Source organism: Hypanus sabinus, chromosome X1 (genome assembly GCF_030144855.1).
Source record: "Hypanus sabinus isolate sHypSab1 chromosome X1, sHypSab1.hap1, whole genome shotgun sequence".
Lineage (NCBI taxonomy): Eukaryota > Metazoa > Chordata > Chondrichthyes > Myliobatiformes > Dasyatidae > Hypanus > Hypanus sabinus.
The window spans coordinates 15,307,438-15,335,289 of NC_082738.1; the positions used below are offsets into that span (position 1 = coordinate 15,307,438).

The window sequence follows — 27,852 nt, forward strand, 5'->3', positions numbered from 1 at the left end:
TATTACAGCTTGGGGTGTTGGACTTCAATCCCAGCATCCGCTGTAAGGAGTCTATACATCCTCCCTGTGGAATGTGTGGGTTTTCTTCAGGTGCTCCGGCTTCTTCCACAGTCCAAAGACGTACCAATTAATTGGTCATTGTAAATTGTCCTGTGATTAGCTTTGGGTTAATTGGAGTCATGAGGTCTCCAAAGTGGCACTGCTCAAAGGGCTTACTCCGCGCTGTATTGCTAAATAAATTTAATCAAGAATCAAACTTTGGAAAACAAAACTGCAAGACAATTTATTTTCGACTTTAATACCAACACATCTTTATTTTGAAATTAACCTTTCTCTTAACCAGTCTACTCTTGGTTTACAAGTGACAAACTGAAGATTATGATACTATCAGAAACAATCAAAAGCATATTTTCTAACATACATTGAACAGTGACTGAAATTAAAAGCTTTATTGCCCAACATATCCCAGGAATGTAATGAAAATTGAAAACAACTGTGTTTATTCCAGTGGTTAAAATATTACAAAAACATTAGTAATGCTTTTACATACAACTGTTTTGTTAAAGTTTACATTTTTAATTATAATCAAATATACATACACTTGCCCATACTTTAATCTTACTGCTCAGATCAGGAAACCTTTAAAAAAAAAATCCAACACAGTCATGCTCAGTCAAGTGACCCAGAGTCACCAGCAAATTTCCCCCAAATTTTCAAATATTGTGTTGATATTTGCTTCTGACAGAGAAGGTGGCGATTTGGCCAATTGAGCCAATGAAAGCTCAAAGCAATTTCCCATCAATCTCATTCCATTTATTTCCCAATAACCTGTTCTCTCCCATCTGTCCATCAACTCCCTCAATTGTCCTGCTTAGGATAATTTACAGTCGCCAATTAACCAACCAACCAACCCACATATCTTTTCCGTCTTGTTATCAGCATGTCACCCTGAGTCTGACTCTTCAAGGGCAAACTAATTTCTACTGCTTAAATTGTCTCCAGCAATCCATGAAATCCCACCTTGCTGTTGATAAAAGCACCAATATGAATCAGACTTCAGACAAAAAGTTTTTAGTTTTATTTGGGAATGGTGTAAGTAGTATTGCCAGAAGAAACCACCACCATTATTGCCACGGGTTTTAACAGATTGACATTTATTCCATCACTCATTTTAAAATGAAAAGGGCTGTCAAAAACAGAAAAGCTTTTTTTTTTTAAAAAAAGTGGTTTTCCACAACCTTTTGTCTTTAAAAGGTGAAAATAGAACAACTGTGGGAAACTGAAGCATGAGCATGTGCTCAGATTACACATTAGTATTCCACAGTTTAATTCTATTGAATGATGGTCAGGAAGAAAATTAAAACAGGTATAGATTTCTAGGAAAACAAAGACTGTAGCTGGAGTCATCTTCCAGGTGCGCCATCTACAATTATAAAGAAGCCTCATGCTATCCTTCCTCTTCCCTCAATGTTCCACTATTAATTCCTGCTGAACAAATACAAGGTGAAACAGTATCTTCCATTGGGTGTTCAATGAAAATGTACATCAGCAATTGCACGCAGCTCTGGTCTAGAGTTGTTAATCCTAGTAAAATTAAATGAAACAGTCTAAATAAGAGAGTTTACAAATCCTAGTCAGTGACGAGTTCATTCATCATTTTTTTTAGCCACTGTTTACTCAGAGACAAGAAACTCCTCCTCACTGCTGGTTCATCTTAGCAGCTTCAGCCCTGATCAGTGCAATCAGATCCTGGTTAATTAAAAACACAAAACGAAGACCAGCAATCTACAAAAGAAGAAAAAAATCTTAATTTCATGCATCTTTCTTGTCATCATTTTAGCTAAAAAATGTTAATCCATCCCCATCAACACAATTGCTCAATTTATCTCTAAAGATAACCTATCCCCTTTATAACCATTACCTGTTATAGATTCATGTACAAGTAAACTGATCTACTACACTTGATTCTATACCATTTCATATCCTAAACAGCAACAGACACTAGAAACCTATCCCCACTCCAAGATAGCATAGCTTACCAACACCTCGTCTTTGATTAAGCTCCAAACAGTTCTGCTGTTCCAAAAGGCTCAACATTCCACACTAATCTCACTTCATCAAATCTTTTGAAACCTTCAAGCAAACTATATCTTCTGGATTATTCCATATCCACTGACTACTTTCTTGTCTTCAAATGCTTCACTTTATGTTGGCTCAAATATACTTGTGGCCAGTGTGCTCAGTGAAATTACAGAATGTCCTTTCTTAAAAATACAAAATTTGTGTAATGTAATCTTCATAACATGAAGATTGACAAGTGCGTGATTCAATTCATCTTTGACATTACACTTACTTCAACGACAGAATTGTTGTTCAGCTTCCACTTATTTCCACTCAGCACTGGCCTACCATCAATGTAGATGGGACGTCGGCCTTCATTGGCAATGAAGAAATCACCATTGTTCTTCAGCTTTATTATACCTTTTAAGACAAATTTAATTCCTTTCAAAAGCAATTGCATCTCAAATGGACAGACAACAGGAAACCATTCCAGTACTAATTTGAAGTTCCCTGTAAATACAGTTTGCTCTCTAACAGTTGGCTTTATACAGTCGCTTCTTTTTCTGATTCAAGCACTTCCTTGGGACAGCTTATCCTGCAAAATCCAGATAACTGTACAATAATAGAAGAACAGTAACTCTTCCATCTTATCTAAAGAAGGGTAGGTTAAAATCTCAAATGTCCAGTAATAGTCACATTTTCTCTCCACACAGGATTCTATTGTGTTTCAAAGAAGGAAAAATCAATTGGAAAACAAGGACAAGCAAAAGCAAACAGGACATGGAAGGGGACTCCTCCTCCAATAAGGAAACACAGTGAATTGAATGAACTTTTGTTAGTTCTAGGATTCTATAAACCCACATTGCTCTTCCTGTTACGATCAAGTGCACAGTATCAGACATTCCAGAGCTGGAGGAGTTCAACTGTGTGACCATCAGGCAAGGTAGGAATTATTCTGCTGCCTGACAATCATGTTAATCAGTATAAAATACAAGCAACTGATTTGTAGTCTTTGGCCATTTTGTTTCTTATTCCCAGTTGATGAGCAGAGTTAAGAAGAATGGAGCAGGCAGGTAATTCTGACCAAGAGCTGACTGCCTGGTCATACATATTGTAAGTGTTTGTAACATACACATCCACTGCCCAAATTCCCATGGTTGCCCAGTAACCTCAAGACAGGAAGGAACAAATTAAAAATGAACTTCTTACCTTGTCTTCTGGAAATTTTCCATGCTGGTCCTTCTAGAGAAAGGTCCACATCAATCTGGTTATCTTTTGTGGCTCTACCCAATGTGATCTAGTTTGAGGAAGAGAACGGAGATGTTTTTATTAAGGTGGAGGTAGGATGTGAAGTAATTTTGCCATGTCATATGTATACATTTGAACATGGTCCATTTTGAAACCACCAGCTTCAAGAGAAGTTACCTTTTAACAAAGTTTCAGCACGTGATCTTCTCCTCTGTAGATTTCTTTATGTTCATGCTCACAATTCAGGATTAGTACTGATTTAGCAACCAGATTGCAGGCTCAGATTTCAGCACAATATCCAAACTTCAATCCTATTGCTCAAAAAGTGACCATAAAGTCTACATGCATTCCTATTTTATTAAAGGCTTTGTGGACATACAAACCTTTCTGTTACTATTTGCTTAAAAATTTCACATCTGTTATCCATTGACATAAATTTCAAAATCTTCATTGGAGACGTGGATATACAGTTCTGATGGAAAACCTAACAAAAAGTTGTGCCTCCTTAAACCTACTTCCATGGGCCTCTGAATGACCTGCTGGCCACTGCATAATTGGAACTGAGGTTGAGACGGTTGAAAACTATAAGTTCCTAGGAGTGGACATCACCAATAGCCTGCCCTAGTCTAACCACATAGACCCCACTGCCAAGAAAGCTCACCAACATCTCTACTAACTCTAGGAGGCTAAAGAAATTTGGCATGGCCATATCAACCACAGAAAGCATTCCGTCTGGATGCATTACAGCTTGATATGGCAACTGCTCTGCATGTGACCACAAGAAACTGCACAGTTGTGGACACAGCTCTGCACATCATGCAAATCAACCTCCTTTCCATGGAGTATGTCTATACTTGGCACTGCTTCAGTAAAGCAGCCACATAATCAAAGACCCCACCCACCTGGGCAATCCCCTTCTCCCCTCTCCCATCAGGAAGAGGATATAAAAGTCTGAAAGCACATACCACCGTTTTACCCCGCCATTATAAGACTGTTGAATGGTTCCCTAGTACAATAAAATGGACTCTTGACATCATAATCTACCTTGTTATGACCTTTGCATCTTATTGCCTACCTGCACTGCACTTTCTCTGTTTGCATTATGTTATTGTTTTACCTTGTACTACCTCAATGCACTGTGTAATGAATCAATCTGTATGAACAAGACGAGCTTTTCACTGTACCTCAGTACACATGACAAATAGTACCCCAATTCCAAATATCCTAAATCTAAGTTTCAAAGAAAGCACTGTCATACCTCTCGGGACCTCATCAGGTATCGGACCATTCTTCCTCGTAAAACAGCCAGTGTCTGGTTATCAAAATCAGGAGAGCTGATACCTTAAGAAACCAAATCAGAACATCTTGTAAATTAGGTCATCTTAGTGGTGACCATCACCTTTATGAAACACATTGCAAAATCTCTTAATATCCCTAACAAAAAAAAAACAGCCTAAGTGAAAAATGTAAGAATCTTATTTTGAGAAAGAATCAATTATTTTTAATCATCATTATTTGCAAACAAGAAATGGGGCATTGATTTTTTATTATCCAAAAGCAAACATCAAGTATGAAAGACTGATATTTTATCATAAAATTGTCTTATAACCCACACTAATTAGAATTACTGAAGATTATTTTGAAAGATACATTTCAATTTGTCATTCTAAGACTGATAAAAACCAGACTACTTTTCCCAACAGTTACTCAACCAAGAAATCTGATGATTGTGCAGACAAGTCAAATTCAAAGAGGTGAATTCCATTCAGTCAGCAGGAGGATTTTGGGACTTGCAAGCCCTTTTAAAGCTCCAGCTTATTTCAACTATAAACTGGATCTGGAAACGCACAGAAAGAATTACCATTTTCAGCTACTCTCTATTTATTGAGAATACTTCTTCAAAAAAAACTGTTTTCTGTCAGTCCCGTCTAAATCCTGGAACTTAAAAATTTTAACTTTAAAAACATATTAAAGTCTTAGAAATTTCAGCAGTTATAATTGTATTACTTTTTTCTTGTACAATATTTTGAAATATATGCAAATTGAAGCTTTTATATAATAGTTGGTTAGGGCTACACATTGTATAATCACAGTTACAATGTTATTAAACTATAAGCAAAATACATAAATCTGACTTTTGAGGTGACTAATGGTGACCAATGAGAAGGAAGCAGGACATTGGGGAGTTGGGATGACCACCACAGATGCTCATGGGCAAGATTGGAAGAGCATTTCTATAACCATCCAAAGTGAATTAACAGAGTTATTATATGCTGCAATACAGCTGCTGCTTTAGCACTGATTCAACAAATCTCAGTGGTAGCACACCAATCCCAAAGTTAAGAAGTCAAGGCAGTGACCACCACCAACTTTCTACACAGCAACATTTATACAATTCTAATCAGTCAGTCACTGGGCAGGAGGAATTGTGGGTACGTATTGGTGGTCTGGAGCTGCGATTGGATTCATACTGGAGCATCTGCGATGCTGAGGAAGTCCTGAATAGCACGTTCAGTGAGTTGGCCACACCTCAGGTAAAGGCTACACAGGCAAAAATGGAAGGGGTGGCCACTAGACAGCATAGCAGTAGGCAGGTAGTGCAGGAGTAACAAGGTGAATGAATTGAATGTGCAGATAGTTATTAATGAATATGACGTAGTTGGGATCACAGAGACATGGCTCCAGGGTGACCAAGGATGGGAGCTCAACATCCAGGGATATTCAATATTCAGGAGGGATAGACAGGAAAGAAAAGGAGGTGGGGTAGCATTGCTGGTTAGAGAGGAGACTAACGCAATAGAAAGGAAGGACATTAGCCTGGAGGATATGGAATCGATATGGGTAGAGCTGCATAACACTAAGGGGCAGAAAACGCTGGTGGGAGTTGTGTACAGGCCACCTAACAGTAGTAGTGAGTTTGAGGATGGCATTAAACAGGAAATTAGAAATGTGTGCAATAAAGGAACAGTAGTTATAATTGGTGACTTCAATCTACATATAGATTGGGTGAACCAAATTGGTAAGGGTGCTAAGGAAGAGCATTTCTTGGAACGTATGCGGGATGGTTTTCTGAACCAACATGTCGAGGAACCAACTAGACGGCAGGCCATTCTAGATTGGGTATTGAGCAATGAGGAAGGGTTAGTTAGCAATCTTGTCATGCGAGGCCCCTTGGGTAAGAGTGACCATAATATGGTGGAATTCTTCATTAAGATGGAGAGTGACATAGTTAATTCAGAAACAAAGGTTCTGAACTTAAAGAAGGGTAACTTTGAAGGTACTGCTTAATCATTGCCTGTTCCCTTACCTGTGACGCTGTCTACTAGAACCTGCCACTTTGGAAGCTCTTGTTCTAGCTGTCGAATCTCTCGTTTCTGGCGTCGGTCTGCTAGGGTGAGTTCTGCAGTAAAAACACAAACAAAATTTTAAAAAGGGCATGGTGACAAACTGTAACATCGGTCTTCAGGCAGAACACAAATTTGCTGATTTTATTTTGTGCACAATGGGGGGGGGGACAGAATGATGATATTGGATTATCACTTAAAACAAGTGTCAGTTGACATTTCATGTGTAGAAAATCTTGACCACATTATGCATCAATCTTAGTATAAAACTGACCAAAGTAACAAATGACCACCAGGAGTTTGAAGAGATTTGGGGTGTCACCAAAGACTTATAAATTTCTACAGATGCATCATGGAGAACATTCTGACTGGTTGCATCACTGCCTGGTATGGAGGCTCAAATGCACAGGATCGCACAAGACTACAGAGGGTTGTAGACTCGGCCAGCTCCATCACGGGCACAACCCTCACCACCATTCAGAACACCTTCAAAATGCAACACCTCAAGAAGACCGTCACCACCCTGGACATGCCTTCTTCTCATTACTACCATCAGGGAGGAGGTACAGGAGTCTGAAGACACACACCCAATGTTTTAAGAACAACTTCTTCCTCTCTGCCATTCAGATTTCTGAACTACCTTATTATTTGTCTTTTGCACTTATTTATTTTGTGACTTATGTTTTATGTCGTGCAAAACAATACATTTCACAACATATATCAATGATAGTAAACCTGATTATGATTCAGCCCCTTCATCCCAGCAGAATTTGGAAGATTTCCTAGTTTTCTTCCAGTGCAGTGCACCTCATCCTCCTCTGCACCAGTACCCCACAGAGCAAGACATTTGCTTCCCTGCCCAAAAATCAAATACTGATTTAAAAGATGGAGTTCAGATGTTCCAAAATTAAGTTAATTAAGTGTATTTTGGGCACCTTTATTAACAAAGATATAAAAATATACTCACTGTAAAATACTATTGCAGTGAGTTATACTGTACATTGTTCCCATAAAAGCCAAATACCTACTGCTAGAGATCAACTGTACTCTCCAGTTAAACTTATCTATCAGCCAAGACAGTCACAGTTTCACATAACCTGCATGCATAGCATAATCAGAATGTGAATATCCCCATGATAAAGTGCACAGGACAATACAAATTACTTGCACGCTATTTCAAATAATGGAACTTAAGAGTGGATGAGCTAACAAGAAAAAAAGTCCCAAGTTTCTATATTTGGTTTAAGTTAGCAAATATTCTGTCACCACAAATTGAGGAGTGGCAACTAACCATGTTCCAGGACATCATCTCTTGCTTCCCTAGGAAAGGAGAGAGAGAAAAAAACATCATTCAACATTCTATTGGACCAAAAGCACATTTCACAAGCAGATTTATGTATTTTGCCTACCCATCCTAGTCACATGTGTCACATGCATTGGTGTCACATCCAAATGCAAGACAATGAAGACAATGACCTCCTTCACAATCTAGTGGCAGAGGATTACCAGTCATTCAGCAATGCCTTGTGCAATGAGTCGTGTACAACAAAGATCACCACACAACATTCAGGAAAAAGCACCCTGGTGGATTTTTCCTTCAGTTATTCAAAGGCAGCAGCTGCAGTACCTGGTTTGCTCTAGCTCATATTAAGTTACCTCGCTAATGTTACCCAAGACCCAAATCAAAATCATAGAGTGGTTAAAAAAACAAGACATTACAAAAAATAATCTGATGCAATTTAATTCATCCAGCTTAAAGATACAACATTTTACAATATTTGTCCAATGTGGACTTTAGTTGGTCTTTTGTTCACGTTCACCACCAGGTCATAAGAAACCAGGTTATGCATCTGTTTTGATAAAAGGTCATTGACCTGAAACATACAATCTGTTTTCCTCCCCCCAGAGATGTTGAGTAAAGCTTGCAACCCACAGATTGCTAGGTGCCAACGGTGTTCAACAAATCTCCTTACCATCTCACATCCTAATCTCAGAGAAAACATGCCACAATGAAATAAAAACAGAGTATGCTGCAAATATTCAGAAGGTCAGGCTGTATCCATTAGTGTGAGAATAAGACCATAAGAGCAGAAGATATAGGAGCATAAGTACGCCATTTGGCCCATCAAGTCTGCTCCGCCATTCAATCACGGGCTGATCCAATTCATCTAGTCATCCTCACTCCCCTGCCTTCTCCCCATACCCTTTGATGCCCTGGCTAATCAAGAACCTATCTCTGCCTTAAATACACCCAATGGCTTGGCCTCCACAGCTGCTCATGGCAAATTCCAGATTTACCACCCTCTGAATAAAGTAACTTCTCCGTATCTCAGTTCTGAAAGGACGTCCTTCAATCCTGAAGTCGTGCCCTCTTGCCCTACTATGGAAAATAACTTTGCCATATCTAATCTGTTCAGGCCTTTTAACATTCAGAATGTTTCTATGAGATCCCACCTCATTCTCCTGAACTCCAGGGAATACAGCCCAAGAGCTGCCAGACGTTCCTCATACGGTAACTCTTTCATTCCTGGAATCATTCTCGTGAATCTTCTCTGAACCCTGTCCAATGTCAGTATATTCTTTCTAAAACAAGGAGCCCAAAACTGCACACAATACTCTGTGTGGTCTCACGAGTGCCTTATAGAGCCTCAACATCACATCCCTGCTCTTATCGTCTATACCTCTAGAAATGAATGCCAACATTGGATTTGCCTTCTTCACCACCGACTCAACCTGGAGGTTAACCTTTAGCGTATCCTGCACAAGGACTCCCAAGTCCCTTTGCATCTCTGCATTTTGAATTCTCTCCCCATCTAACTAAGTCTGCCCGTTTATTTCTTCCACCAAAGTGCATGACCATACACTTTCCAACATTGTATTTCATTTGCCACTTCTTTGCCCATTCCCCTAAATTATGTGTGAACTATTGAGATTGTGGGTGAGAGAACAGAGAAATGCTGAATGTGTGAGTCACACCCCTCACATCAATAGGTATAAGAACTGGTTGATAGTTATTATTGCCAGGTGGCTGATTAGCTGTGCTGCATTGACCAGGGACTAAGGTTATTGGGAGGTTTTGAAGGTGCATTTACTGATCTTGACCATACATCTAAAGCTATTGAAAGTCACCAGACACTGCTCCTCTCCACCAATACAGTATTGGTGTGTCGTTCCCTCCTGTGAAGTTCCATCATTGTACATTGCCAAGGTCAGCTCCAATTGCACAACAGCCAGCCTGCCTCAACACATGCAGTCCCACTTTAAACCATGCCAGCCACTTACAAAGTGGGACTTCTGAAGTTGTTGAGCTCATCATTACGTGCCACAGTAACATAGCGGTTAGCACAACACTATTACAATTTGGGGTGCCAGAGTTCAGAGTTCAATTCCAGTGCAGACTCTAAGGAATCTCTGTGCGTCCGCCCTGCGGATGCATGGGTTTTCCCTGGGTGCTCCGGTTTCCTCCCATGGTCCAAAGACATACTCAAGTAGGTTAATCGGTCATTGCAAATTGTCTCATGCCTAGGTTAGGGTTAGTCAGGGTTGCCGAGGCAGAGTGGCTCGAAGAGCCAAAATGGCCTACTCCGCGCTGTATTGCTAAATAAATAATTATATATATATTTCATTGAGCCTTGAAGGCTGTGTGTCAAGTTGGAAGACGAGGTGCTGCTCCTCGAGCTTACACTGTTCCAACATAGGTTTAAGGATTTATATCTCATCTTCAATGCAGCATCCTACAGCACTTGGAACTTAACACTAAATTCAACAGTTTCAGATTTCCAGTATCAGCCACAATTAAACACTGACCATCAGATTTCCAGTATCAGCCACAATGAAACACTGACCATCACACAACCAAATTATAACTTTATTTTATCAGATTGTGCTGGGTTCAAAATTAGGTCCTACAAGTGCAAGGCTAACACTTCACCAACAGTTATACTTCATTTCTCCAAAAAGCAAAGGGGAATATTTAGTAAAAAAAATTTAGTACTAGAGAAATAGATACAATATTCACACAAACATTCAAACCCTTACTTGAGCTTGCTGTCATCTATCATATCTTCAGCATCAGAGAAATTCAGAACCTGATCTCCTTTAGGTAATGGTTGGACTAGAGAAATAGTAAAGATCAGTCAAGAGAGCAATAAAGTCGTCCAACTGTACAATAAACAGCAGCAGCATGAAGTTACATTTACTTAATGCAGTTAATGAATTGTAATGTCTAGAATTACTTTGGAAATGCAAACTAGATATTAAGGAAGACAGAAGAATTGGCAAAGGTGTGATCATAGGCTTTAAGCAAGAGAAACGGGTAACAAGGTTTAGGCAAATATTTCAGAGCATAAGGCTATAGTAGCCAAAAATAACATGCCTGTAGATTAAGAAGGGAACAACATCTATATCTCCTTTAGATCAGAGTACTGGCGACCCCAATTCAGCGTCTACACTGATCAGAGCCAAGCCTGATTCTGTTAGTGACAGCTAGGGCAATTAGGTGAGTTGGTGGACCTGGTTCAGTTCCACTGATCTAGCCTAAATGCAACCCTTAACAATTTGTATCCTCTGCACAGTTCAACATTTAAGGGTACACAGAAAGCTACAGATTAATGGCTATTCCCACTCAACATCCACATTGCCAACATGTTTTTACCTGTTTGATCTTCTAAGAGGTAGTACTGTTTCATCAGCTGCCAGTGAACTTGCAAGGATTTTGCAGTTCGTGACTGATAGAAAACATTTGGGTGTCTGTTTAGCAACTCCTGAAAAGTATCCAGTGTAGGTTGACTGGTCTGTGGGCCAAACAGAAATAAAGGAAAGGTAAATAATATTACAATATCAGAAGCTTTGTCCTAATAGACATTCACCATCTAAAGGAACATGCATGATATAGAAGCCAATTCGTCTATTTAAATGGTTAGGATTTGTTTAAATGTTTTATTACAACTTTCATTTGAATTTAATAAGAAAATACAAAGCAGAAAAAGAAGAAAAAAAATACATCTTTCTTTGCCCCCAGCCTTCTAGAGATAAAATATTGCTCAATAGAACCATACTTGCAATTCTCCCAAGGATCATCTTAAGCACTCTTCTTCACATGAGGGATGAAATATCATGCTATCCCACATCATCAGCATCAAAGAACACATTATAAATTAAGCACTGATTCAATACTCACTCCCAGGTACATCCTACAGCTATAACTGTAGAGTAATTAAGAAAACTTCATTGTTATGGTATAGCATCATACAGTGTCTCACAACTGTAATTATTGTACATAACTAATTCAGCAGAACTGGAATGGAACCAGAACTGCTTCATGTGATTGTGGCTCTTTATTGCGTGAATTTGTTGTACACAATATCCACTTCACCCTTGGACTTGTGCTATTATTTTCCTCTCCTGCCCCCCGCCCACCCTCAGTTGAAAAAGCTAAGTAAATCAGACTTCTGGAAAATCTTGCAAGGATTACCGATCCAATTTTCGCCAATTGTTGCTCCTCTGCCTTGCTGTAGAGAGCTTTGGCCTGAATTGCTGCAATTGCTTCAGGATGAAGCTGCCTCATTGCCTGACAAGCCAGTCTGAAAGAACATTAAGACAAATAGGTTTCTATGATCTTTCAATTACAAAGTCAAACGATACAGCAGGAGGGTTAAAGAGGTAGTTTGTGAAATCTAGAAGACATGGAGCAAAACTCAAGCAATTATACATATCTAAAGCCTACAATCATAAAACAACCTTGATATCTCTCCTATCCACATTACAAATACTTATAGTATAGTGATCTTTCGTTGTCTTCACATTAAAAAAAATAGAAATTTCAAGAAAAATGCAAAACTGACTGCACACCTGTAATGAAATAATAACTTGTGGTACAGTAAATATAACTAAAAATTATTGCTTGATTCACTATTTGCTCCAATATATGCAGATAACAATTATTCATTGCCTTTCACAAGCATAATTACCTTAAATTACAATTATACCGGAAGCATATATAATTTAAATGCAAGTTATAATGAGGTGAATAAGGAGACTAATATATCACAGAGCTGGTGTCTGGATTTGGGTTCAAGATCTTCCCTTTTTAATTTCTTTTACACATTCTTGCCAACTCACTAAAACTTTCCACCAGTATTAACTGGAAGCTAAATACATGTCAGCAACCTGCTTTATCATAAAAATTGTTTGGCACCAAGAGAGAAGGAAAGAGAAGGAAGAAAACACTTGGACTTAAGAGGGCAGAAAAATAAGAACAGTCAAACTTTAAATGAGATAATAGTGGTTCAAGTACTAGTCTCTCATCTCTAAATCTGAATTTAAGGCCAGAGCAATTGATAGGGTAAACATGTTTGAAGGCTCCAATACACAGGATTGGAAAAAAAAAGCTGCATTACTACCATCAGGAAGGTGGTACAGGAACCTGTTCAAGTCCACCTCAACAGACTCCCACAACTTCAGAATGAATTGGCATTTCATTGAGGAAAAATTCATTCTCATGCTCAATGAGTTGACTTTCTGAGTTTAAAGCAGAGAATGGTGAGCCTTGTTCTGAGGTAGACACCCAGCACCTCACGTTTTGGTGAAAGAAAGCAAACTCAGCTATATGTCACTTATAAATAAATTATATATTTTTTGTCAAGGCTCAACATTTACTCTAATAAGACAGACATATAGCTGAGTTTACTTTCTTTCACCAATAAATTTTTCCCCAAATATGGCTTTAGGTACTTTTAAACATGTAAACGGTTAAACCTGAAGGATTCTAACCATAATTTTAAGAATGCATTCCACTACTTTTCTTGTTTCTTTTATTGTTCAAATATTCTGATTGTTCTGCTCATCAACATTTATCTTCACTTTAAGAAAGCACATAAACTATTGACAAACCCTGCTTATTTATTAGATATGCTAGTCGGTAGTATTATAACGATGATCTGGTGGACAATGGTAAATCTTAAAGCACAGGATTTCTGAACGTGTGTGTGCATTATGATGACCAATTTAGCTGTGATTTACTAAGACAGAAAGTGTTGCTTCTCTTGATGAAAGATTTTATAACAACTGTATATGCTCAATTTTTCTAATACAAACAAAACCCAGAAGAAACTCTGGAAGCAAAAATTAAAACCAAGAAAATCCCAAGCTTCACTGCTCAACATATTTGGAGTAATTTCACTTACTTCGATATTACAGGATCATACAGCAGCGCGTACCACCGCTCCTGAATCTCCCGTAATGTGAAGTGACAGCTGAACTTCACACCAAGGTGCACGGCAGTCAAGTCATTAGTCTACAAGTCAAAAATTAAACATCAGACCCTCAAGGAGGGCAATAATATTAACTATAAAAGTTAATGTGTTGATACCACTGGACAGGTGGTTAACATTATTTGTACACTCAGCAGCCACTTTATTAGATACGCCTGCTCATTAACGTTAATATCTAATCAGCCAATCATGTGGCAGCAGCTCAGTGCATAAAAGCATGCAATTTCAAAAGCAAGCCGGCTAAGAGTTTTAGTTGTTGTTCAGACCAAACATCAGAATGGGAAAGAGATGTGATCTAAGTGACTTTGACCGTGGAATGACAGTTGGTGCCAGATGGGGTGGTTTGAGTATCTCAGAAACTGCTGATCTCCCGGGGTTTTCACATACAACAGTCTCTAGAGTTTGCAGAGAATGGTGCAGGAAAAAAAACATCCAGTGAGTGGCAGTTCTATGGGCAAAAACACCTTGTTAATGAGAGGTCACAGGAAAATGACCAGACTGGTTCAAGCTGACAAGAAGGCAACAGTAGCTTAAATAACCAGGCATTACAACAGTGGTGTGCAAGAAGAGCATCTCTGAACACACAACACATTAAACCTTGAAGTGGACAGGCTGCAGCAGCAGAAGACCATGAACATACACTCAGTGGCCACTATGTTAGGTACAGGAGGTATTTAATAAAGTGGCCACTGAGTGTATGTCCACTAAGGGAATGGTGGGACTAAACCTCCAGAGAAAACAATTCACATCCCATCTACGTAGTTGAGAAATGGGAATGGTGAATAATCTCGAATGAAAGCTGATCTCTCAATGAGGTACACTGTGAAAAGTCTGATCATTATTAAAGCTCATCGGGATCACCATTGTACTTAGGAAAGGAAATTCTGCTATCTGGCCAATTGTGCACTTTTGTTAGTTTTTTTAAATAACCTCAGGGAAGGTGTTGCTGGCAGCCAGTATTTATTGCCTATCCCTAATTGTTTTCTAGGAGGTAGTGACGAGCCACCACCTTGAACCACTGCAGTCCTTGGGGCAACAATGCTGCCACGGTGTTCCTAGGCAGAGTTCATGAAACTACAGTTAGTATAATTTAACAGCATAACAAAACATACATACATAAACATAAATGTCTCCCTATATCTACAACTTCCCATTCCCCCTTCTTCTCAGTTCACTATCACCTCAGCTTTTTCTCCTTGGAGCAATGATGAGAGGTGACCTGATAGAGGTGTAGAAGATGATGAGAGGTATTGATCGTGTGGATAGTCAGAGGCTTTTCCACAGGGCTGAAATGGTTGCCACAAGAGGACACAGGTTTAAGGTGCTGGGGAGTAGGTACAGAGGAGATGTCAGGGATAAGTTTTTTACTCAGAGTGGTGAGTGCGTGGAATGGGCTGCCAGGAACAGTGGTGGAGGTGGATATGATAGGGTCTTTTAAGAGACTCCTGGATAGGTACATGGAGCTTAGAAAAATAGAGGGCTATGGGTAAACCTAGTAATTTCTAAGGTAGGGACATGTTCGGCACAACTTTGTGGGCTGAAGGGCCTGTATTGTGCTGTAGGTTTTCTATGTTTCTATAAAACAGAAAGCAACACTGTGGCACCACCTGGTGACAAGAATAGGGAGCTTCAACAGCATTTAATCAATGAAATCCACAAACCATTTGCTGAAGAAACTCAGTGGGTCAGGCAGTATCTATGGAGAGAAACGTACAGTTGAACTTTTGATGGAGACCCTCATCTCAACTCAAAATGTTAACTGTCCATTTCCATTCACCAGCACCTTGTTCCAGATTCCAAAATCAGTAGTCTCTTATGTCTCTATGCAAAACTTTTAGTTTGGACACAATTCTGACACAGTGTTTGTTGTGATGCAACATGCAGAGAGATAAGAGGCATATGAACAGGCAGAGAATGGAGAGATATAAATCACATGCAGCCAGAAGGGATTAGTAAAATTCACATTGTGGTTTGCACATACATCATGTATTGTTCTAAAACAAAGAAGGTTGGAAACTAGAATTTGTCCCCATCTCTGCTATTTTACCTGCAAAACAGCATTTATTAACAACAAGTCATCTGTTGGCTTCCATCGTCCAAGATCTTTCGTGACCTGAAGGGGCTGCTTACTTTTCTTTAGCCGTTTGACAATACTGCTGGGAGCTAATGGCACTGTGGTGGATTTTGATAACTATTTAAAAAAATATACAGAACGGTATTAAATGCTGTATTAAAGGCAATCCACCATTCCCTTGATGGATATATTCCACATGCCCAAGTGGGATATTTCTCCAACTAAACCAGTACTCAAACAATCTGGTTCAATACATACAAACCATATTAGATTACCACTGGGCAAAAAACACATACATTATAGTTGAAGAAATCTCAGTTAGAAAAAATAAAAACAGAAAATGCTCAGCAGGTTAGATACCATCTAATGTTAATGGAACAATTGATGTTTCAGGACAACTAACCTTCATGATGGAAGGTCATTGACCCAAATTATTAACAAAATCTGACCTACTGAGTACTTCCAGCATTTCTTCTTTTTTTTTATTAAAAACAGATTTCTAGAATTTTGTTTGCGTGTCAATGAGATAGAAGTATGAAATAAAAGAGAAAAAAAAATGTCCAGAGCATCTGGAAAAGTGATAGAATTACAACTGGAACATTAGACTTTTAAAAGAACACCCTACCAATGAGTTTAACTACCCAAACAACAGATTAAAAAACAGTGAAGTGTTTTGCCCTGCACAAAGGTCACTTTGTCAGCATGACTTCTGAATAAATGATTATGCATAAGTACATAACTTAACAGCATAAGAACAGGCTAGTTATACATCTACTTACAACTTATTAAAAGGCAATAGCCGGCTCAGTGATACTACCTAAATCTTAATCCTCTTTTATCCCTCCCATGCTGTAACATTGATTCTGGTAAATGAGTAGAACTATATATTAAGCAACTTTTGTCTTTCACGTGCTGAAGGAACTGTTGTTACCAACTACAAATACACATTCTCAATGTGATGACATGAGTTTCCCAAGTGCTCTGGTTTCCTCCCATCCCAAAGATGTTCTGGTTGGTGATTAATTAACCACTATAAATTACTTCTCATGTGCAGGTGAGTTGTAGAATTTTGTGAGTTAATGGGAATGAGGGGAGAATAAAATGGGATTATCAGAGAATTAGTGTGAATGGGTCACTGACGGCAGTACAGACTGGGTAGGCCAAAGGGGCCATTTCTGTGCTACATGACAATCCTAACATACCTGGATTTTGCAATCACAAGGAGGAAGCTACTGCATTATTTCACTGTTTGAGAATCCAGCATTAATTTCAGTGACAGCTTCCTTTAATTCAATAGCTAACACTTAACTACTTATACAAGTAGCGAACTCTAGGAGACAAGGTCTGGACCTGCAATGCACAGCTTGAGAATTGAGTGAGGCTATAGCATGACTGAAGGATCAAAATGATGTGAAGTTCAGACATTGGTGACAGTTTCAAATCCTTTTGCACCTTTGTACTCTCCAACTCCACTGCCGGGTAACCAATGTAGAATCAGCACTTTTCAGGATATTGTCAATGCATAGGGGATAAAGCAGCTCTACAGAAATTCTTAATGGAAAGCAAAACTTTGTGTTACTATACTTAACCCATTGTGAATAAGCACTCACTCAAGTTAGAAAATATTTTCCCAACAGCAGCTTCTATTGAACTAAGGTTTTTAAAAAAGCATAACAAACATGAGATGAATGTCTGAAATAAGAACCAAAAACCAGTGAAAGCAGAAATGCATGCCAGAGCCATCATAAATAAGCAAGCCCAACAAGAAGTTTATGATTAGAAGTTGAACTTTCATTTTTTATGTTTCCATATTTCAACAGACCTGCAGTGTGTTTCCAGCATTTTGTACTTTTTTGTGTTTATGTTTAATACATACTTTTTTCTTTTCATTGGGTGGTGGTTCACTGCTGGAGTATCGTGCAGGTTCCATCCCTGTTGGGCCTTTTGCCCGAGTGGAAGATTTAGCCAGGCTGCTTTCAACTAGCTCATCATCAAATTTCTTGCGCTTTATGGATCTGAAAAAGGGAACAATGCAAGAGTCTTCCATTGGTGGTGTGAACGAAAGTGACAAAACAAAGAGTCACTGTTGGAATAGGAAGGCTGGCCTAATTGCTCCAGTTAACAGAATTTCTGCCAATTCAAAGATTGAAATCTGAGCAATTAAGAGAAGAAATTACTCCCATATCTCAGCATGGGGAAATCAATAATGCATTGGCAAAGCACTTTGCTTCAACCCAAAAACAGGTGAATGCGGCCCAAACTGAAGGTGTGAAACCTTCTCTTTGTCAACTGCAAAGTGGATTTGAAGTTACCTCATGCCAATTCCTGAAGTATGAATCTGCAGCATAAAGCTGCTCTTAGTTCATTGTTAATAAGGAACAATAAGAAAGAATGTTCACAGTGATAAGGGTGGCCTTTTAAATTTGGCTTTGGGGGTGAAAGAGGACAATTTCCTGAGTAAGCTGTTACTCCTTTAACATCTTGATGCTGATACTAGACAAATGACAAAAGCATACTTAATCCCCAGCAGAAACATCCCTTACCTTAGAGTGGAGATCTAGTCAAGATGTAATTTCTCATGCAAACTTTAAAGCTGAAATATATACCCAGCTACCAATAGTTTAGTTTGCATATCACGTCACATATTTACTTCATATAAAAATACCACAGGCTCATAAATTTACACTTAAGCTAATCATCAGCATTCAATCCCTACACACAACCCAGCAGAGAATTTCCTTTTTCACACTTGTGGATTTATCATGAAAAATTAGATTGCAAACCTATTTGTACAGAGATCATGAGCTTTGTGTCGAGTCCTTGCAGGAGCTATACTCATCCAGATGCTGTTCTGTGTAGCATTAAAAAACTCAGGTTCAAAGTGGTTTCTACTGGAATAATTGAGCTTACTCAGAGATGTTCTAAAAATTCTACATTGGGCCCATGCTACTGGAATGGATATCAGGATATTAAAGAGAAGTGCATCCATTCCAGATTACTACTCTACAACCTTGTGAACAAGGAGTGAGAACATGGCTTGGCTTTACTGTGATTACCTTATGATCAAGCAGTCCAACTTACTGTGCAGTATTACCCTTGAGGAACGGTTACTCAAGGTACAGAGGACTACTAACCACCACTGAACCATTTGAAAGATGAAATAAGCATGCTCAGGCAGGGCAGATGTGGATGAAAGAGGAGAAAATAATAGTGAACAATATTTTTTTCCTCCAAAAGTATGAAAAGGCCTCTATTTTCGACTAAAATAAGCCATAAAGCTTGGACATTTATTAATACTGCTTTCCTCACTGCGCACAACAATTCTGTGAATGCCAAGACTTGGGTTTTAATGCACAACATCTGTACTTGCTCAGTTTTTGTGTGTGGTTGATTGAATGAGTGCTGAAATCATTAAACATTACAAAGCTGTGAACTTTAAAATAGCACTTCTAAGTAGTGATGCAGCCAAAATAGCCTGATGTGGGATCTACAAGGTTTAAGCTATTGAGGACTGAATTAGCACCAGCAAGAGAAAAACTGCAGAGGAAGGGATTCTCCCTTCTTTCCTTACCACAACCACCCCAGTCCCACAAGCAGCCTGAAAACCTCATCACCGTCAATGAAAAGAGACCTGATGGTAGGTCACCCAATAAGAGAAGCCCGGCGAGAGGGGGAAATAAAATATAAATTCAGATAATCCTATCAAATTGCCAAAACTCCATCCACTCAGTTAAATGTGCATGAAAATACATGGGAGGGAAAGGGAAAAACATCTAGCAACACACTGTCAAACTGAGTACTAAACAAATCTTCTGGAAGTTTAAGGCTCTTCAAAAACTGACTTATTAAATCCACCAATAAACTTCACATTTTACATTCAGCACAGTTCAAGTGAACCTGGTCAATCTCATTATCATCTTGTATCCATAGAGATTCACTGTTTCATTATGGATCCTAGATTAAATGCAAAAAGGTCTGTCGTAGGCATTTCTGTAGAGTAAGTGAGGTACAGGTGGCCCCCGTCTTTCGAACGTTCGCTTTACGACAGCTCACTGTTACGAAAGACCTACATTAGTACCTGTTTTTGCTAACCAAAGAGACTTTTCGCTTTTACAAAAAAAAGACACCCGTCTCATACGTGTGTTTACCCTGAGAAAGACTACCATGACCGTGAAGCCTTGTGCAGGCAGTCGTGTATGTGTGTACGTGTTGATTTTTTTTTCTCCAAATCGATTTTGGTTCACTGTCTTCCCGAGTTTGATAAGTGAAACCACACTGTACATACAACATTCCTACTTTATATAGGCTGTATATTTATCATATAATTCCTGCTTTTACTATATGTTCGTGTTATTTTAGGTTTTATGTGTTATTTGGTTTGATCTGGTAGGTTATTTTTTGGGTCTGGGAACGCTCAAAAATTTTTCCCATAAAAATTAATGGTAATTGCTTCTTCGCTTTACGACATTTCAGCTTATGAAAGGTTTCGTAGGAACGCTCTACCTTCAGATAATGGGGGAAACCTGTACTGTACAAACTGCCATCTCCCGAGGTGGCTTCAACTCCCTACCTCTGGGAGGCATTGTCCAACATACAGCAAAATTAAAACGGCCACTGCTGCCAGTGTGAGCTCTTGTTGCCAAACTTCTCTGACAACCTGAAAATGAGTGTACGAGCACAATCCTGTCATTTCCTTGGCAGCGCCAGTACTCAGAACTCCACCCCATAGCGTAAACAGAATGCAGATCATCAGGTGAGAATTAGTGGGGGAGCAGGGCAAGGGTGGCAACACATATTGTAGAACCGTTTCAAGTAGAAGTGGCACTGCAATATAAATAAAAGTGTAAAGAGCTCGTGGGTTAGCTGAAGAGGCAGAGCATTTCCACCCCTGCGTTACCTGGATGAGCTCCTGCGTTTGGGAAGTAGGCTGAAGGCTTGAGTAGCTGTACGTTTCTGTGCCGAGGGGGACTGGTCCCCATCAGATCTCCCCACAGGCCCTGTCGACATAAGCCTTGTCCCAATAGTACCCAGTGTACACTGTTGCTCAGCTTCAAAAAGGAAAGAGAAAGTGTTGCTTATTATTTCATTTAAAAAAACCGACCAGCTTTACCATCCACATGATCCAATATACAGCCAGGCAACAAGATTCCAAAAGGTTTAAATACTCAGTACAATGTGGTGAGGCTACACAATTTCTGTATCATTCTAAAGTACACACCATTGATTTACGCTTATTTTATTCAAGCTGTTATCTGGAGTGACTTTTGCCAAACTGCCAGCCCACTAGCTCCCACCATCCCATCTCCTGAAAGCTGACCACTGTTGCCATATAGTTCAATGGGCACCATATGCCCATTGCTACTTTGCCCTCAGTGGCTTTTCGTTAAGGCTCACACAGAGTTCACCACTTACCATGGGAAGAATGGAACTGAAAGAATTGTAATCAAGCCAGAAAGCATTCTTCACCATCGGCAGCAAACAGGGGTTACTGCACAACAATCCCAACCAGCTTTCCTTTCTCTAGCTAAGGGCCACAACTATAGCAACTCTTCTGCCACTCAGTGTGACATCACCAACTGTAGCACAGAGCCTGCTAGTGGACTTGGTTTCTTTTGGGAGGAGAGGGACCAGAATGGACTCTAGTAATGGCTCATTAGAAATTTCAATAAATAAAATTTGCATTAAATCTAGAAGTATGTCTTTCTGAAATGCATGACAATCTTTCATTTTAATTAAAAGCACACCTACAACAGAAGAAAATCTTCCCTGAGTAATAGGAATTTCCAAGTAATATCACATGGAAAGCACACAGTAGGAAGTTAATATCATCTGCCACAAGCTCAAAAACATTATTTAATTTTACAAAAGACTGTTTTTCCTATTTGTTCGCCATACCATTCCAATTAACTCCTCCATTTAAGGGTCAATCAAAAATGGTTACAATTCTTAATTAACTCATTCCTCACATAAGAAAACTTAATATACTATTGGAGTGGTAGCTATAGATACATATATGTCCCGTAGTTAGAACGAGTTGTCCAGGTCTTCTTCCCCAATTTCTCATTGTTGCTGAAAGCATCAGCAGCCATCATCATCATCACTAGAAAGGTCATATTTCATAACAGCCAAAGAGTCGGTAGTAGGTTATTACATAAGAAATAGGAATAGACCATTCAGACACACAATCTTCTTACTATTGAATAGGACCATAGCTGATGCTACATCTCTGTCCACTTTCCCACTCTTGACTCTTTTAGCATAAAAAAAATCTGTCAAACTCACCCTTGAATATAGTAAATGATGAAGGTTCACACCCCTCCAGAGCAGAAAACTCCACAGATTCACAACCATTGGTTCAGTAAGTTTCTCACCTCAGTGCAAAATAGTCAATGTCTCATCCTGACACTATGATTCTAGCCTGAAGAAACAGCTTCTCATCATTTACTCCATCAAACCCCATCAGAATTTTATCTTTAGATGAGATCAATAGTTGTTCTCAAACTTCCATTCTACACACAAAATAACCCACTCATCCCAGATCTCCTGTGAACTTGGGGACTTCCCAGCAGAGAATTAGTGGATTGCAAGCAACAGTAGGAACCTGGCTTTTGACTTTCTTCCCTAATTCAAGAAATGTGGAGGACAACTACCTCAACCACCAATGCTCAGCTAACTTAGTAGAGGAGGAATTCATTATGCAACCCATTTGTTGGTCTAAATCAACACAAAAATCAAGAGTTTTTCTGTAAGGTTAGATTGTCACTTGATCACTTCATTTATCACATCTTGCAACCCTCATCTACCCATCATCAGACATGCAATTACTATGGACTTGGGGAATGGGAGAAGAGATTTAAATTTCAAGGGCCCAGAAAGAAAGCAGAAAAGATTTATTTAAATGATACCAGGGATGAGGGACTACAGGGATGCAGAGACTAATGTTGTTTTCCTTCAAACAGAAAAGTTTAAGAGATTTGATAGGAATGAATAGCTGTAATCAAGTAAAACAACTTTCCAGTGGCAGAAGCACAGATTTAAGGCAATTAGTGAAAGAACCAGAAGTGAGATGTGGAAATTTTTTTTTTTTTTTTTTTTACACAGCAAGTTGTGATCTGGAACATACTGCTTGAAAGGGTGGTAAAACTAGATTCAATAGTTACATACAAAAGAAAACTGAATGTTCAAAGTGTAAGAACTTGTAGGATTATGGTCAAGGAACCAGGGAACAGGACTAATTAGTAGCTCTTTCAAGGAACCGGCACAGATACAAAAGCCTCTTTCAATGATTCTATATACTGGAACCAAATAACTCACAACATTAAATTAAATTGAAGTAGCAAATGGACAAAATAGTAGTTTCCAAACTTAAGTTTCCATGAACCACTTCAATGCTCATGAAGACTTGGGGATTGTGAACAGAATTAAATCTATGCTCCCAAAAATTTGAAATTATTAACAGTTATCAGTGTTCTGTTTCAAGATTTTTACCAATAAGACATGAGTGCCAAAATTCTCTTTCGAAAGTTCCAAGAGAATAAAATTCTAATACATCACATTAGCAATGCAATGAAATGACTTAAATACTATGATTTGGGGTTGAAGATGGGTCATAGATCAGACATCCGAGCTTTATCAGTCTTTCTGAATGCTAATAAAGCACCCACCCTTGAAGCACTACAGCATACAATACCTTTATCTAAACTTCTTCCCTCCAGAAGACAACTACTTTGACTAGCAGAGGAGGAATTACTCATGATCCGTGGCAGCCCGATAGACTTGAGTCACAGTTGGAAGCTTTCTGTGTGTCTCATTGACCAAGAGAATATGGATCTGCAAAATAAGATTCAAAAACAAAACTTAAAATCAATGATTCAATCAAGTTCAGATTCCTTTGCTTTCCTTTCCACTTTGGAGGCTTGTCAAACTTTGTCCTGGAGATATTTACAAACAGAATCTCAAGAATGGTAACAACACAGGATATCACTTGGCCCATCAAGTCCATGCAGGGTCAATTGCAAAAGCAATCCAGTGATCTTCTCCCCACAGCCCTACAAACACTTTCCTTTCAAGTACATTCACCTTCCTTTTACACATGACAATTGAACTCCTCCACTACTACACCTGGTAGTACATTCCTGATTCTAATCACTTGCTGCATGAAAGGATTTTGCTTATGTCATAGTGTGAAGCTTATTCTTCCAGTAACTTTCTCTATAGTTCTTGATTCTTTAGCTAATGAGAACAATTTCTCCTGAGATACTATACATGTATTTCGTGATTTTAAAACTCCATCAAATCCCCCCTTAGTCTTCAATGTTCCACAGAAAACACCCCATCTTCTCTAGGTTGTCCACATGAATGGAATCCCTCAGCCAATTAACCAAAATAACTGGAATTATACAGGTGGCCTTCATGATCTCATTCTGCTATGAAGAAGGGTCACTGGCCTGAAATGTCTTTTTTTTCCCCCAGAAATGCTCTCCAAACTGCTAAGTATTTCCAGCTGTTTCCATCTTACTTCAATTATATGCATGATAGCTGTGGCACTGACATATGAATTAGAAAGTTGTGCTTGCAGTTTTGTGCTTTACAGAAAATTCTATGCTGAGACTCCGTTGCATTAATGAGGGTTTTCAATACTGCTAAAAAGTATGTTAATCGTCAAATGATATGTAAGAACAACACTCCCATCAGCTTTCATAAGTAAATTATTCTGGGTGTTCCTGTCAATATTTGTCCTTTTTTACAAGTTATACTGGATGCTCTTTTTAAATTTGCCATGGTACAGAATACAAGAGCAGGGAGGTTAAAATAGAACTTTGCACAATACTAGTTTGACTGTGTACAGTTCTGTTCACAATATTCCAGAAAAGATGCAATGTCACTGGAGAGAGAGCAGAGGAAGTACAAGGAATTCCAGAAGTGGAAAATTTGAGCTGTATGGAAGATTTGGATAAGTTATAGCTGTTTCCTTTGGAAGGGAGTTGGCACTTAATTGAACCACATAAAATTATGAGGGTCCTGGATAGAGAAATAAGACGGTCTTGTTTCCTTAGCATTGCAGTCCGTGGGAGCTTGCTATCCATAAGTTAGCTGCTTTGTTTTCTACACTGCAATTGTACCACACTTCAAAAGAATTTAAATGCTTTACAGACAATTTGAAAAATATCAGGATTGAAAATAGCACCACATAAATGCAAGTCTTTCCCCCACCCCCTTACTGTATTTTATACTGCAGTCCCTAGCAGCAAAGTCAAGTAAAACTGTTAGCAGTGACTTGTATTGAAGTCTAGCAAGGAACTCTGTGCACCTGTTCTTGGGCTCCAAAATCCTCAGCAGAAAAAAAGAAATTTCAAATTGAGTATCTAATTTTAATTTAAAGATACAGAGACTAGGAATCCCCATTTTAACATTAAAAGAAAACAACTCAAAATCAAAGAGGTACAACAATTCAGGTGAACAGATTTTACAGAATTATACTGCACCACATGCTGGACATAACCCTGTGTGTCCCAGCCTGAATGCATTCAGAACTCTAAACTTTAACCTGACAGAAGTCATACTGCACGTTTTCAATCCACGACATGTTGCTGGGTTAGGGTTTGGGTATTTGATCCTCCACAATATTCCACGTGGAAATTTAAACTGGAGGTGGCAGCGTTTTTTACAAGGTCGAGTTGTGAGCTTGACATCAACCTGGCACAAATGGAGAGCGCACTTGGGAACAGTCACTGGATCGAACTCGGGAACTTCCATTCTCAAGCCCGCGCTGATCTCACTGCACCACCAAGTGACCTTAAGAAAATTATTTACCCCTTGGTAAAATTACTTTTGCACAATTGCAGTCTTAATCTCAATTTATTCTCACACACATATTTGTCAATCCCAAATGCTCTTATCAGTTTAACAGGCAATAAAGCACTCCAACCTGAAACTATAAATTATTTCTTAAATTATAATGTTGGTTCACCAGTAGTCTTTTATTACAGTCAGACCAATTTGCTTGAGATTTTTCCATAAATTGTTTTTTTCACAATGGGAAAGACTCTAGCTTTTGAACACAAGAAAACTTAAGGGGAGTACTTGTTTTTCCCCATCTGCCTCTTGTCCCCATACAAATGCCACTGGCCAAGTCTGATGCAGTCAGCTAACAAAAAGGATGGCTTGTGTAGAGCATAAATATTGGCACAGACCTATTAATTTTGCAACCAGATCTTTCAACCTATGTAATTTTGTACAAAAGGACAATTTCATTTACCACAATGGATATCCACATAAAACAAAAATTAAAGTTCACATCTTGAGTGTCAGTTTAACAATTTTATTCAAGTACATATTTGCTTAGGGAATGCAATACTTGAAAGTCATGTGAAAACTTGTGTCAGGAAAATGAAATGTCCTTTTGCAGGTTCTATAATAGTGCAGGTTATCAAACAATGAATAAAGTGTTTTTAAAAGTACATTATATCTATTCTAAACAAGGCATGAGTCATGCCACCTTTCATACTCATGAAGAGAAATCCACCTGCACTCACCCTATCTCTGCTCAATAACCACCAAATGTGGTGGATATAGGCAAAAGGTGGTAGGTTCAAGAGCTACTCCAGGATATCAGTGACCAAAGAGTGTGGTTCCAGTTTTCTGAATGTTTAGCTCAAAGAAATTGCAGTTCATTCACGTTTAACAAGCAGCCTGATGATCTGAAGTTAGTGTTGTCGTCAAGAATGATGATGAAGAACTACACCTAGTCATGGTCATTATACATGAAGATAACTAGATATGGAAGAGACCAAAAAATGTCTTATTGAGGGCTGAAAGAGAAGCCGTTGCCACAGAGAATTTGGGCCTGATCAGATGCAAAACAGTAGAATCAAGAGAGGACAGTTAATGAACATAAGTGTTTGGAAAAGAATGGTTTGCTGACCATCACAGAAGCTCCAGAGGACATAAAATAATATTCTGCAGTGGTCACTGAGAATATTCTTACAACTTTGGTCAAGGGAGCTTGAGTGATGTAGAACTACCAGAAACTTATTAGAAAAAGACTGGTCTGCTAAATCAAAATCTTAACTAAATGCAGTAAGGTTAAATCCTCAGATTTGAGGAAAAACAGCTGAGCTGGAGAACTTAATTACAGACTTTGATAAATTAATGGATGCATTTTGTATGCAGTAGTGAAGTTACAGCATTTCCACTGATATAGAAATACCTAGTGATATTACTTGTGTTTTTTTTTTCTTTTTCTATTTGAACATTGGTTGTTTCTCTGATTGGGAGTTTTTTTCCCCATTGATTCTATTGTATTTCTTGTATTTACTGTGAATGCTCGCAAGAAAATGAATCTCAGGATTGTACACAGTGACATACAAGTACTTTGATAATAAATTTACTGTGAACTTTTGAACTATAAATGACTTTAATCAGTATCATGGCAGAAGAAACCCAATTGGGGATTTAAGAAAAAGCTTAAAAAACACGTACATTAAATCAGCCTGCGATACCATCCTAGACAACTTGTCAACACCGAAGACACCACACCAGACAGCCCAACCCACCCAATCCGTGTCGCATGAGGCAGTATTTAAACCAGTTATCAGCCCCGAAAGGTTTAACAATGTTTACGCCATGAGCGTAAAATAAAGCACGGACACTATACATCAAGCTTATACGTGCTTAACTTTAAAAATAAAACTTACCTGCACAATAAAGGCTTTAAATCAACGTGTCTATTCAATACAACCTTCCGCGGATGCACATAAACCCCAGTTAACCGCTGCCATAGTCCACGAACACTTCCGGGTCACAGAGGCGGCCTCAGAATTTTAATTTTTTTTTGTCGTTTGTTTTCACATAA

The 27,852-nt window shown here is 38.7% G+C and overlaps 1 protein-coding gene across 2 annotated transcripts; it reads right to left on the minus strand.

Annotated features, from left to right (window-relative positions):
* Positions 1–266: 266 nt before the first annotated feature.
* On the minus strand, positions 267–27,838 carry mcrs1 (microspherule protein 1). Of its 2 annotated transcripts, XM_059955901.1 has the most exons (15): positions 27,695–27,838; positions 23,689–23,828; positions 20,896–21,046; positions 17,875–18,013; positions 15,972–16,115; positions 13,838–13,947; positions 12,127–12,235; positions 11,308–11,446; positions 10,692–10,767; positions 7,945–7,973; positions 6,617–6,709; positions 4,568–4,650; positions 3,271–3,358; positions 2,354–2,481; positions 267–1,785 (listed from the first exon to the last, which is right to left on the minus strand). In XM_059955901.1, the coding sequence occupies exons 2-15, from the start codon at positions 23,750–23,752 to the stop codon at positions 1,699–1,701; spliced, it is 1,440 nt and encodes a 479-aa protein (XP_059811884.1). In that variant the 5' UTR covers positions 23,753–23,828; positions 27,695–27,838; the 3' UTR covers positions 267–1,698. The 2 variants fall into 2 exon arrangements, with proteins under 2 accessions (XP_059811884.1, XP_059811885.1); XM_059955902.1 differs by lacking the exons at positions 20,896–21,046; positions 27,695–27,838.
* Positions 27,839–27,852: the final 14 nt, after the last annotated feature.

Coding starts and splice junctions, on each gene's coding strand:
- mcrs1 (XM_059955901.1), bottom strand. CDS start 23,752: ATGAGTAATTCCTCCTCTGCTAGTCAAAGTAGTTGTCTTCTGGAGGGA. Junction 13,948..15,971: donor TAATAAATGCTGTTTTGCAG/GTAAAATAGCAG, acceptor TTTGACTTGTAG/ACTAATGACTTGACTGCCGT. Junction 6,710..7,944: donor AGATGATGTCCTGGAACATG/GTTAGTTGCCAC, acceptor TTTTTACTGCAG/AACTCACCCTAGCAGACCGA.